The 13,676-nt window shown below is 49.0% G+C and overlaps 1 protein-coding gene across 3 annotated transcripts in view; it reads left to right on the plus strand.

Moving 5' to 3' along the window:
- LOC130297100 (deoxynucleoside triphosphate triphosphohydrolase SAMHD1-like) overlaps window positions 1-13,676 on the plus strand; it is a gene marked incomplete at its 3' end in the record, with an annotated part of 143,592 nt that overhangs the window by 83,062 nt on the left and 46,854 nt on the right. For all 3 annotated transcript variants that reach the window (XM_056549353.1, XM_056549355.1, XM_056549354.1), the window contains 1 exon segment: window positions 8,754-8,845. In XM_056549353.1, the coding sequence (XP_056405328.1) occupies window positions 8,754-8,845 (92 nt within the window).

Below are 13,676 nucleotides of genomic sequence, written 5' to 3' on the forward strand. Positions count from 1 at the left end.
AGCCAAAGCCCCTCCCACAAATTCAGCCTGATAGGCTTCCCACTTGTGGTCAGGACTTTGAACCGTGCATGGGCTTACCTGTTATCTCCTGCCAAGGCCACCTGCAAGAAACTAGATTTACCAAGACCTAACACAAAACTCTACTTATAACATAGAACAGCGGTTGAGGTGTGCCTGAAAACCGCGTCGAGGGTCCGCCTATAGAGGGCAAAAATACACCACCAGTTAGGGTAATTAAGTATCATTTATTTATAATGCCAAAAATTGAAATGCCTCTGCCATTTCCCTTGAGGGATCTGGGACATAAGTGGTATATGCATCAGAACGCCACCTCCCCAACTTCTGGATGACATGTACAGGCACCTTGTGCCTGGAGGCCGCCGATGCTGCTCCTATGCGGAATGAGTGACCTGAGAACTCTCTGGGGTTGTGTCCTAAATTGCCAAGCAGCGTGCGGACATGCGATGTGAAAAGAGAAGTGGTAAGAGCACCCCCACCGAAAGGCAACAGTGGCGACTCCGGAGGCTTATCATGGAGGAACTCAACCAGTTGTGCCAACACTGCCACCGGGCACCAGTTGTTGCCTGAAGGAAAATACTTAACCACCGCCCCCCACCTGCAAGTTTTTGTGACAGACAGTGAAACTTCGAACCAAGAACCCTGCCACCTTAAATGAGCCTTCTGTGGATGTGTCGCTCCCCGCCTGACACATGAAAATTCACCCGGCCGGAGGAAGCCATAGAAGGCTAGATAAATGGCAGATTTGATTATCAGACTGCGCTCGAAGCCAAACGGGTTATTGGCTAATGCGTCAGACATGGCTCGGAACAGCTCGCCGCTGATCAGTTTCCTGAGAGGTGGCGCTGTGGCGCTACGAGCCATCACCCCTCTGAGCGCAGCCTTGACAGCCTGAGATGATAGGATAGATAGCCTGTCTGGGTGGGATAAAAAAATGAAATGCTGAATGCCCGAAAGGTAAGATTTAATAGTGCTGTGAGACAGGTGCAGAGAAGAGTGGCAGAAACCGATGAAAGATAGAATGATAGTGGTGTCGTAAGAAAAGGGGATGCTATGTTGCGACAGATATGACCTAAAGGTGTCGTGTGCTGCATGATAGGCCTTTCTGGTATTGGGGGCTAAGGCGTCCGACATTAACTTCCGGGCCACCTGTGTGTAATAATTCAGTCCAAGATTAATTGTGCCAGGCAAGGGGGTTGTGTTCCTACTGCGTCTGCTTGCGGAGCCACCTGTGAAAAGAGATGGAAATTAGCCCTGGACAGAGCATCTGCGGCCGTGTTGTCTACCCCCGGTATGAGTCTGGCTACAAAATTGAAGTTGTGTTGTAAGGACACCCAGACTAGCCTGCTCATGAATGACATGACAGTAGCATGCCTGGAACTGCCCTTGTTGACTATGGCAACTGTCGCCTGATTGTCACACTGAAACTCCACCGTCTGCCCTGACCACTTGTCGCCCCATGTCACTGCAGCTGCTACAATGGGGAAAACCTCAAAAAGTGCCGAAGTGCTGCTGAAGCCTGCCAGAGCCAATACCTGCTTGGACCATTGGCCCGCCATCCACCTGCCGCCCCACACTGCACCATAACCGGTGGAAGATGACGCATCGGTGCAGATCTTGGGGGACAACTCGGAGGCTGGCGGGACAAACATAGCCGTCCCATTCCATTGTGCCATGAACCTATCCCACATGTTCAGGTCAGCCAGGGCTTGGCAATCTAACCAAACCCTACTGTGTTGATGAGGGACACCATGCAGCAAAGACAATATTCTGGATACGAACGCTCTGCCCTGCGGAATTGCTCGCATAGCAAATGCCAGCATTCCCAGCAAGCTCTGCAACTCGCCCTTGGTCGTGACCTGGGAGACCGTGTACTTGTGGATAGTGTCTCTGATACGGTTGAGTTTGTCAGTGGGCAAGCTGACTTGCATTGCGACTGAATCTAGGATTACTCCCAGAAAGGTGAGACACTTAGTTGGACCGACCGTTTTCTTGGGAGACACTGGCACCCCAATATCAGTGAACAGCTTCAGCAATCTGACCAACTGGTCCGGCTCTTCCCTCGGGCGACTGAGCAGAAGAATGTCATCCAAATAATGGATGACCTGGCTGCATCCAGAGACATTAACCAGCAGCCAGTGCAATGCCTGGGCCAGTTGGTCAAACAGCCACGGGCTGCTCTTGCATCCGAAAGTCAACTTGGAAGCAAAATAATATGCCCCCTGCCATTTGAGCCCAAACCATTGCCACTGGTCCCTGTGCAATGGCAGCAACTTGAAGGCATCAGTGATATCCGCCTTCGCCATCCAAGTCCCTGGGCCGAGCGCCAAGATGACCTGAATAGCCTGGTCTATGGAAGAATAATGCATGCTAAACTCCTCGGATGGAATGAGAGAGTTGATACTGGGGACAAGTGACCCATGAGGAGCCGACAAGTCAAATATCAGTCTCTTTTTCCCATTGAACTTGCCTGTTACCACCCCTACCGGACTGACCCTCCAAGACCTGAATGGAGAAACTAACAAGGGGCCAATCATATAACCTTTCATTAGCTCAGCATTTATTAATTCAGTGACAACAGCGGGATCGTTTACGGCAGACAGCAGATTGTCGCATTCAAACGTGGCCTGCGGCAGTGTGACCATGCCGGCGTGGAAGCCTCTATCAAAACTATTGATCAACCATTGGACTCAATCTGGGTCCGGGTGATCCGCGAGCAGAGCGGCCAGGACTGGGGTACGTACCCCGCCTAGTCATGCTGGCCCTTTCTGCCTACACGCAGAGCCCGGATGTGCCCTGAAGCAGTAGAAGCAGACATGTAATAACCTGCAATTGCTGAAGTTGCACAAAGACATTTTTATAGCTGTTACAAATTTGTGAGCCTCTGAGATAGTGTACTGGATGGCCCAACTTATCCACGGAAGGTGCGGACCTGCTGAAACTGTCCGTGGAAGTGGACGGTCTGGTGGCGCCCTGCTCGCCCTGTTGAGCCAGACCTACACACCACGCCGTAGTATGCGTGATTGATTGACAGGCGGCACATGCGGGGAATTTGAGATTTGCGAAGTGGCTGCAGAACATCTGTGAATCTTCGATGCTCCAGTCCGTGAGGTACCCATCTTGGCTGAAGGCCGCCGCTGCCATGGCTGAGAAACTTCTATGATAATCGTAGAAATGGGTACCACCGTATTTGTATGCGTATTCAGTAACCCTCAGCAAATACAGGTCGAGCTCCTCTCTGCACTCCGGCCTGGCTGAGCATATCACCTCCCTGTATTTGCTGAAGGCAATCACAAACTCGTGGATATTTAGCTTCCGTTTCAGCCTGGTGTCCTTACTCTTAAGGACAACAGATAAGTCAGCGCACGCTACCGTTCTAGTGTCCTCAATGTCGAAGGCAGATAGCAACAGGGCCGCCAAATTGATGTCCTTCCCTTCCAGTATGTCCTTTCTCAGGGCCGCTGGGACAAAATGGACTGGTGACACCCTTGGTGGCCCAGAGCGCCTACCTGGGTTGCCTACCGGAACAGGGGCAGACATCTGTGTAGGCGTTGGCGCCTGCAATGCTGCTGGAGCTGGGGTCCCCTGAATGCCCCTTCTCTCCAGAGAATCCAGCCTGCCCAACATGGAAGTCATCATTGCATGCAGTTCAGAGAGGGTGGACTGGCCCGAGGTCCCCTCCTGACTGTCGCCAGCCCCCTGATCCGCCATGAGGAGTTTGTACAACTCTGCTTTTCGGGCGGTTGCTGGAAATGGAATTGCCCTCTTGCGCAACTCCTCCATCAACTTGGGGATCGTCCAAGCCCTGTAAGCTGCAGAGGAGGGCGTCCCTCGCACGGAGCTTCTAGCTGGTGTATCAGGGATGGACATCGGGTCCTCTATGTCTGACACGTGAGACATGACCTGTCCGGGCCGTAACGGGTGTCGGGGAAAAAAACGGTAATCGTGAGTCACCAGATATGAGAAACGTTTACCCCCCCTTGCTGAGTACTGACTGACCTTACCACCACTGTAACACAACAGTAAGACGCCTGAAACGAACAGCAAATCGACTGTAACCCTGCAACCAACCGAATACATACTTAATGTTAGCTTACAGCTGCAGACTGCCCGTGCAATGTGGCCGAACCCAAGAGTGCTGACCGTAGTGCCAGTGCGACCCAGAGTACCACCTGAATAGTTTGAAACGAGGCCTGACCGTGTGTCTGACCGAGAACGTGTGCATGACGCGTATAGTCATGAATAATTAAACCGTGAACACCTCCTGACTGCGAGTCAAGATTACAGTGTGCACTGTTTCTAACTAACTAGCGATGGCTCTGAAGACGTGTCAGCAACCACCGCAGGCAAGTGGTCACCCTTGAAGAAGAGTCAAGATCGCAGTGACCACTACCCGTGTAAACGAAATGCTCTGTATGCGTGACAGTAGCAATGACGCCTTGAACCCTATCTGACATGTCGAGTCAGATATACAGTGATTCAGGGCCTATGTGTAACAGCAGCAGTGCGTAACATTAACTAATGTAACAGGAGTATTAAGCATTTGACTGAAATGACGTGAACTAGCGTCTGCTAGCGAAAGTGATGACCACCGTGAAACGTGAATAAATAACATGAACAACCGCCGTACGGTTGGTACTGACCGTAGCCAAGTTTGCAATGACCAGAAACGTAACGACCACCTAACTGGATACAGCCCACCTAATCTGCAAGAGAAACTAACAGTGTACTAACCATATGGTTTACGCGCCACCTACCACCTCTGACCCATACATGCTGGCACCCCCTAGCCCCCCCCCCCCTATGCCTGAAACTACCCCAACCCCACTAATTACTTGACTACCCCAAGCCTCTGACCCGGTACCCCGATATGCATGACCACCCCCCCCCCCCTAAACCGAAGCCACAGTAATATGGATTATCGTATTATAAACTTTACAAGCTGCCCCTTGTCTGCGACAGTGCATGTGTCAGGAACTGTGGCCTGACACTGGTGCACCATGAGCCAGCCCCTTATTACTGCATGGTACCAATACACTCTGTAAGCCTAACACATTTCCTCACACACATTTTTTTTTTTTCCGCGCCACCTGCTGGCCATCCGTGGAGCTATACCGCCGGCTCACTGTCATGCTGTGACTCCGCCCGTTCAGAGCGCCGTGTTACACGTGAGACGCCGGCACAGGGAGACCCACGTGAGTCGCATCTCCCCGCGCCTGCCATGCCGCCAGCTGCCGCTGGATCCAGAGGCCGTGTTCGCTGCGGCCAGCCCGGGCACGCGCTGCACCGACGGACCGCCGCCTGCATAACAAGCTGGGTGCCGGAGCCTGCCCGCCAAACGAGGGGAGCAATAGCAACAGACCAGGGCCCCAGTAAAAGAAACCTGCCGGTCACCCGGCACTTACCTGCACCACCACACACCTGACCCAGCGTACGCAACGAAAGAACCCCCGCAATTTCGCCAACCCAGCATACGCCCAGAGGGAGGGGCCGATGGATGTTAAATAGCCAAAGCCCCTCCCACAAATTCAGCCTGATAGGCTTCCCACGTAATACACAGTTTTATAGTGCAGGTGAACCTCATTAAAATGCTGGATTACTTAGTCTGATCTGTGGTCCCGATTCAGAGATATAGGCAGTATAAGGCTCCGTTGCTAATATGTACATTTCCGCCCTGCTCAATGGAGGCAGCAAACTGCGCATCCCTGCCTCCTTAGGAGAGGCTTCTTTCTGCCATAAAGCCCAGATTGTGGAGGCTGCAGTGATGGTTCTGGACCTTCTGGAAGTTTACCCCATCTGCACACTGGATCTTTAGAGCTCAGTGCCCATTGGGTTCTCAGTCTCCTCTCTTACCAAGACCTCCCCCCCCCCCCGATACGTTAATCTGGTGGGGCGGCAGCACCTCTATAAGAACAATGGAGGCCACTGAGCTCTTGGGAACTTTCAGTGCAGCAGAAAGGTTTATGTCCCCTTCTCCAGATCTGTGATTCCACCCAATCCTATCTCTGAGCTCTACAGGCAGTTCTTTCTTACTCATGCCTTGTGTTTGCTCTGATATACATTGTCAGCTGTGAGACCTTATAGACAGGGCTGTGTCTGAGCTCTACAGGCAGTTCTTTTCACCTCATGGCTTGGTGCTCTGATATACATTGTCAGCTGTGAGATCTTATATAGACAGGGCCTTGTCTGAGCTATACAGGCTGTTCTTTTCCCTCATGGCTTGGTGTTTGCTCTGATATACATTGTCAGCTGTGAGACCTTATATAGACCGGCCTGTGTCTGAGCTTTATAGGCAGTTCTTTCCACCTCATGGCGTGGTGTTTGCTCTGATATACAGGGTAGGCCATTTATATGGATACACCTTAATAAAATGGGAACGGTTGGTGATATTAACTTCCTGTTTGTGGCACATTAGTATATGTAAGGGGGGAAACTTTTCAACATGGGTGGTGACCATGGTGGCCATTTTTAAGTCGGTCATTTTGAATCCAACTTTTGTTTTTTCAATAGGAAGAGGGTCATGTGACACATCAAACTTATTGGGAATTTCACAAGAAAAACAATGATGTGCTTGGTTTTAATGTAACTTTACTCTTTCCTGAGTTATTTACAAGTTTCTGACCACTTATAAAATGTGTCCAATGTGCTGCCCATTGTGTTGGATTGTCAATGCAACCCTCTTCTCTATATACTGCTATATACTACTATATACACCGCAGGAGAAATGCTAGCACAGGCTTCCAGTATCTGTATACACTGCTATATACTACTATATACACCGCAGGAGAAATGCTAGCACAGGCTTCCAGTATCTGTATACACTGCTATATACTACTATATACACCGCAGGAGAAATGCTAGCAAAGGCTTCCAGTCTTTGTATACACTGCTATATACTACTATATACACCGCAGGAGATATGCTAGCACAGGCTTCCAGTATCTGTATACACTGCTATATACTACTATATGCACCGCAGGAGAAATGCTAGTACAGGCTTCCAGTATCCGTATACATTGCTATATACTACTATATACACCGCAGGAGAAATGCTAGCACAGGCTTCCAGTATCCTTATACACTGCTATATACTACTATGTACACCGCCGAAGAAATGCTAGCACAGGCTTCCAGGATCCGTATACACTGCTATATACTACTATATACACCGCAGGAGAAATGCTAGCACAGGCTTCCAGTATACACTGCTATATACTACTATATACACCGCAGGAGAAATGCTAGCACAGGCTTGCAGTATCTGTATACATTGCTATATACTACTATATACACCGCAGGAGAAATGCTAGCACAGGCTTCCAGTATCTGTATACACTGCTATATACTACTATATACACCGCAGGAGAAATGCTAGCACAGGCTTCCAGTATCCGTAGTTTCAGGTGCTGCACATCTCGTATCTTCACAGCATAGACAATTGCCTTCAGATGACCCCAAAGATAAAAGTCTATGGGGAACAGATTGGGAGACCTTGGGGGCCATTCAACTGGCCCACGACAACCAATCCCCTTTCCAGGAAACTGTTCATCTAGGAATGCTCGGACCTGACACCCATAATGTGGTGGTCACCATCTTGCTGGAAAAACTCAGGGAACATGCAGCTTCAGCGCATAAAGAGGGAAACACATCATCATGGAGCAATTTCACATATCCAGTGGCCTTGAGGTTTCCATTGATGAAGAATGGCCCCACTATCTTTGTACCCCATATGCTACACCATACCATAAATGTTTGTGTTCCAACAGTCTTGGAGGGCTCTATCCAATGTGGGTTAGTGTCAGAGCAATAGCGGTGGTTTTGTTTGTTAACTTCACCATTCAGTGTGTGAAGAGTGGGAGAAGAGGGATGCATTGACAATCCAAAACAATGGGCAGCACATTGACCACATTTTATAAGTGGTCAGAAACTTGTAAATAACTCATGAAAGAATAAAGTTACGTTAAAACCAAGCACGTCATTGTTTTTCTTGTGAAATTCCCAATAAGTTTGATGTGTCACATGACCCTCTTCCTATTGAAAAAACTAAAGTTGGATTCAAAATGGCCAACTTTAAAATGGCCGCCAACATCACCACCCATCTTGAAAAGGTTCCCTCCTAACATATACTAATGTGCCACAAACAGGAAGTTAATATCACCAACCATTCCCATTTTATTAAGGTGTATCCATATAAATGGCCAACCCTGTACATTGTCAGCTGTGAGACCTTATATAGACAGGACTGTGTCTGAGCTCTACAGGCAGTTCTTCCACCTCATGGCTTGGTGTTTGTTCTGATATACATTTTCAGCTGTGAGATCTTATATAGACAGGACTATGTCTGAGCTCTACTGGCAGTTCTTTCCCCCTCATGGCTTGGTGTTTGCTCTGATACATTATATAGACAGGGCTGTGTCTTGTCCAATCAGATGAATTTACCACCTGGAGACTCCAATCAAGGTGAGGAAACATATCAGAGATGAATAAGAGAAGTTGGAGGAGCCAGAGATAAACATTGTGTGTCATAGTAAAGGGTCTGAATACTTATGTCCATGCAAGATTATTATTATTATTTTTTTTATAAATTAGCAAAAATGTCTAAAATTCAGTTTTCGCTTTCTTATTCTGGGGGATTGAGTGCAGAATGATGGGGGAAACTACGTATTTTTATGTTTATCATAATTACTACTAACTGTTAAGTTAAACTCTTATTCTTCTTGTCCACCATTATTTAGGAAGTCTGGAATATGTATGATTTGTTCTACACACGGTTCAGTCTGCATCAACGGGCATACCAGCATAGAGTTGGCAACGTCATTGAAATAATGTAAGTTCCTTTAGGTCACTCTCACCCTTGTTTACAGCAGAGGTTGTCTACAGTATTAAAGGGATTAATTTCCAGCAGTACCTGTATTGGAGGCTGCAGAGCTACCCCTGCACCTCTGTCCTAAGATGTGGCTGTAGACTGCTAAGGGCATCAATGCACAATCACAGGGAGCTCTGCCAATTCCTCAGTGGGTACATGTTTTAGAACTTTCCATCTTGTCCTGTGTATAGCTCAACGATAGTATGCCAATGCTTCCTTCTCAATCATTTAACTCCTATATACTATTTAGTTCCTTGTAAAAATATTCACCCCACTGGTGTTTTTCTTGTTTTGTTGCACTTACAGTGTGGAGTTAAAATGGATTTTCGGGTGTTTTGTAGCTCAAGATGCTGACTGTCACGCACCTGGATGCGGAAGTCTCGGAGCAGGTAGTGGATCCTCTACCTGTGTGGCTGATGACTCGGACCGTATCGGGGAGCGGAGTCTAAGGTGCCGCTGGTCTTCACCAGAGCCCGCCGTAAAGCGGATGGATTCTTGGCGGCGGGCGACACCCAGGTCGCTACCCCCAATACGGCTCGACCACACAGATAACCGGGCAAGACGGAGTACAGGAGGATGAGACAGAGGCGTAGTCAAAGTAGCAGAAGGTCAGGACAGGCGGCAAAAGTTCATAGTCAAAAACGTAGTGGGAAGGTCTGGGTACACAGGTATGGCAAACAGGCAATAGGATATGCTTTCTCTCAGGCAATAGGGACTGAAGATCCGGCAGGGGGGTGTGGGAGGTGCAGGAACTTATAATGTGTTGTCAGGTGAACATACTAACTAAGGGCGCACTGGCCCTTTAAATAACAGAGCTCCGCCAAGCGTGCCCTAGGAGACGGGGACGAGCGCCGCGGAGCTTAGTGCCAGAAGCAGCAGAGCGAGGTAAGTGACGGGCTGGAATTCGCATGCGGGCGTGTCCCGCGATGCAAATCCCAGCCCCGCTGACAGAGGGGGACCCCGAAACACTGCGCTCACGGTCGGAGTTCGGGGCCGGAGCGCAGCGCGTGACAGTACTCCCCCCTTTGGTCTCCCCCTCTTCCTATGGCTTAGAAACTTTTTAAGAAGATCTTGGTCCAGAATATTGTCCTGAGGCTCCCAAGACCTCTCTTCAGGACCGAATCCTTCCCAATCCACAAGGAAGTAGCGTTTTCCTCTGACTAACTTGGAAGCAAGAATTTTTTTTACAGCAAAAACATCAGAGGTACCAGAGATGGAGGAGGGCGTGATGTCTTCTCGAGAGAAACGATTGTAGATGACAGGCTTCAAGAGGGAGACATGGAAGGAATTCGGGATCCGGAGAGAGGAGGGCAGATGGAGAGAATAAGCCACAGGATTAAGTAGTTTTTTTTTACTTTATAGGGACCCAAAAAACGTGGACATAGTTTGTAAGAGGGTACCTTAAAGCGGATGTACTTGGAGGACAACCACACCTTGTCCCCAGGAGAGAACTCGGGAGGAGGACGTCTTTTCCTGTCCACTTGAGACTTCATACGGTCCGTAGCAAGAAGAGAAGAGAATGGCGAGTCTTCTGCCAGATGGAGGTGAAATTTCGAACCAGTTCGTCAGCCATAGGTACTCCAGAAGAAGAGGAAGACAGGGGAAGAGGTGGACGAGGGTGAAGGCCGAAGACCACAAAGAAGGTGGAAGTTCCAGTGGACTTTTGATGAGCGGAGACAAAATGACGAACATAGTCCCCCAGGACTTGATTCACCCTTTTGACTTGACCATTGTATGAGGGTGGTAAGCCAAGGAGAAGTCCAATTTAACTTGGAGGCGTGAACAGAGGGCTCTCCAGAACTTGGAGACAAACTGGACCCCCAGATCGAAGACAATATGAGTAGGTAGTCCATGGAGACGGAAGATGTGAGTGAAAAATAGCTTGGCTAGCTGCAGTGCTGATGGCAACCCTGGCAAGGGCACAAAATGGAAAATGGGCCATTTTAGAAAACCGGTCAACCACAACCCAGATGACCGTGTTGCCACTGGAAGATGGAAGGTCGGTGATAAAGGCCATTGCTATGTTGGTCCAGGGAGCTCAGGAACTGACAGAGGTTGTAGAAGACCAGCAGGCTTGAAAGGAGGGGTCTTGTCCCGACTACAGAACGAACAAGAGCGGACGAAGTCAATGACATCTTTTCTCAGAGTTGGCCACCAATACAGTCGGGAGATGAGTTGCATGGACTTACCTGGCATGGCCGGCCAGAAGAGAGGAATGACCCCATTTCAAGATTCAGAGTCTTAGGCAGGGAGTAACGTAGGTCTTCCCAGGAGGCAGGTGCTGAAGAGTTGCTGGAGCTGCAGTAATGAGAGGATCGGGAGGTATAATATGTTGAGGATGCGGTTCTTGGACCTCAGAGGATCTGGATAGCGCGTCAGCCCGACGATTCTTCTCTGCAGGCAGAAAATTTATAAAAAAAAATCAAATCTAGAGAAAAATGGGGACCAACGGGCCTGACGAGGATTGAGGTGATGAGCAGTCTGTAGATATAACAAGTTATTGTGGTCAGTATAAATGGTAAGTGGCTGTACAGAGCCCTCCAAGAGATGGTGCCATTCTTCCAAGGGCAACTTAATAGCCAAAAGCTCACGATCTCCTATTGTATAGTTTCTCTCTGCTGGTGAGAAGGTTTTAGAGAAGAAACCGCAGGTCACCGTTTTTCCCTTGGAAGATTCTTGTGTCAAAATAGCGCCTGCACCGACCGAAGAAGCGTCCACTTCCAAAATAAATGGCTTGGAAGAGTCTGGTCTCGACAACACAGGAGCAGAAGCGAAGGCAGATTTTAAATGTTTAAAGGCTTCTTCGGTCTCTGGAGTCCAGACCTTTGGATTAGCCGCTTTCTTAGTAAGAGACACGATGGGAGCAACCAAGGTGGAATAATGCAGAATAAATTGTCGATAATAATTGGCAAAGCCGAGGAAGCACTGAATCGCTTTCAAGCCAGAAGGTCGAGGCCAATCCAGTACTGCGGACAACTTGTTAGGATCCATTTGCAGACCTCGACTGGAGGCAATATATCCAAGGAATGGAAGACTGGTCTTCTCAAAAGCGCACTTTTCAAGTTTAGCATAGAGATTATTGTCTCGGAGACGCTGTAAAACTTGGCAGAGGTGAGAACGATGAGTATGGAGATCAGGCGAGTAGATGAGAATGTCATTTAAGTAGACAACTACACAGGAGTATAGGAGATCACGAAAAATGTCATTGAGAAACTCCTGGAAGACCACCGGAGCATTACAGAGTCCAAAAGGCATCACCAGATATTCAAAATGACCGTAACGAGTATTAAATGCAGTCTTCCATTCGTCCCCTTTTCATATCCGAATTAAATTATAGGCCCCACGGAGATCCAACTTGGAAAAAATGTTGGCCCCTCGCAGACTATCAAACAACTCAGTGATCAAAGGAAGCGGGTAACGGTTCTTAAAAGGGTTGTGCGCTGCCCTGGCTTTCGGAGCTCCGCACGCAGCGTCCGAAAGTTCATTACTCCGAACGCTGTGTGTGGGCCTCCGTGTTCGCGGCCACTGGGCATGACGTCACGCCCGGCCTATTTGTGACGTCACGCCCGCCCCCCCAATGAAAGTCTATGGGAAGGGGGCGCAACCGCGGAAGTCCGCAAACAGCTTTCCGAGTAATGAACTTCTGGATGCTGCGTGCGGAGCTCCGAAAGCCAGGGCAGCGCACAACCCCTTTAACAGTGATTTTATTCATGCCACGGTAGTCAATGCAAGGTCGTAGGGATCTGTCCTTCTTTTCTACGAAGAAGAAACCAACCCCGGCAGGAGAGGAGGACTTGCTGATGAATCCCTTCTGTAGGTTTTCCTGTATACACTTAGACATGGCCATAGTTTCAGGGTACAGATAAGGGGTAGATTCTGCCCCTGGGTGGTGTGGTGCCGGGCAGCAGGTCAATGGGACAGTCGTAGGGGCAATGTGGAGGTAACCCTTCGGCTTGCTTTTCACTGAAGACATCAGCAAAATTCAGTAGAAAGGAAGGCAAACCAGGCAGTGGACAAGAAGATGGTTCCAACTTGGTCACCCATACGTGAATACAATGATTGTTGCAGTGCGGACTTCAGCGAAGGACTTCTCCGGTCTTCCAATCCAGCTGTGGAGCATGGAGCTATAACCAGGGTAGACCCAGTAAGAGAGGAGAAGTACAGTGTGGAAGCATGTAGAAGGACAAGTACTCTCTGTGTGAGACTTTGACCTGCATTAACAGGGGTTTAGTGAGGTATAGCACAGTACAGTCCAGTTTTTCTCCATTGACCGTGGAGATGAACAGCGGTTTTGGGAGGCGTAGAACTGGCAGAAGATACTTGTGCACAAGAGAGGCATCAATGAAGTTACCAGCAGGGCCAGAGTCCAGGAAGGCCAAGAGCGAGTGGTTCACTTTAGAATGAAGAAGAAGCTGAACCATCATATTTAAGCATGGAGAGGAGGAATTCACACCTAGGGAGGCCTCTCCCACAAACCCTAGGTGCGAGAGTTTCCCAGTGGCTGTGGACATACAGGACAATCTTTGAGGAAATGATCAGCACTGGCGCAGTAGAGACACAGATTCTCAGCTCGGCGGCGAGTTCTTTCTTGTAGAGTCAGGCGAGTCCGATCCACCTGCATAGTCTCCACTGCGGGAGGCAAAGTAGAAGGTTGAGGTGGTTGGTGGAAGACAGGTGCAAAGCGAGGAAAGCGCAGAGGTCGTGCTGATTCTCTTTCTTGGTGTAGTTCCTCACATCTCTCAGAGAAACGGATATCAATCCGGGATGCCAATTGTATAAGTTCATTCAGATT

This window comes from Hyla sarda, chromosome 12 (genome assembly GCF_029499605.1).
Source record: "Hyla sarda isolate aHylSar1 chromosome 12, aHylSar1.hap1, whole genome shotgun sequence".
Classification (NCBI taxonomy): Eukaryota; Metazoa; Chordata; class Amphibia; order Anura; family Hylidae; genus Hyla; species Hyla sarda.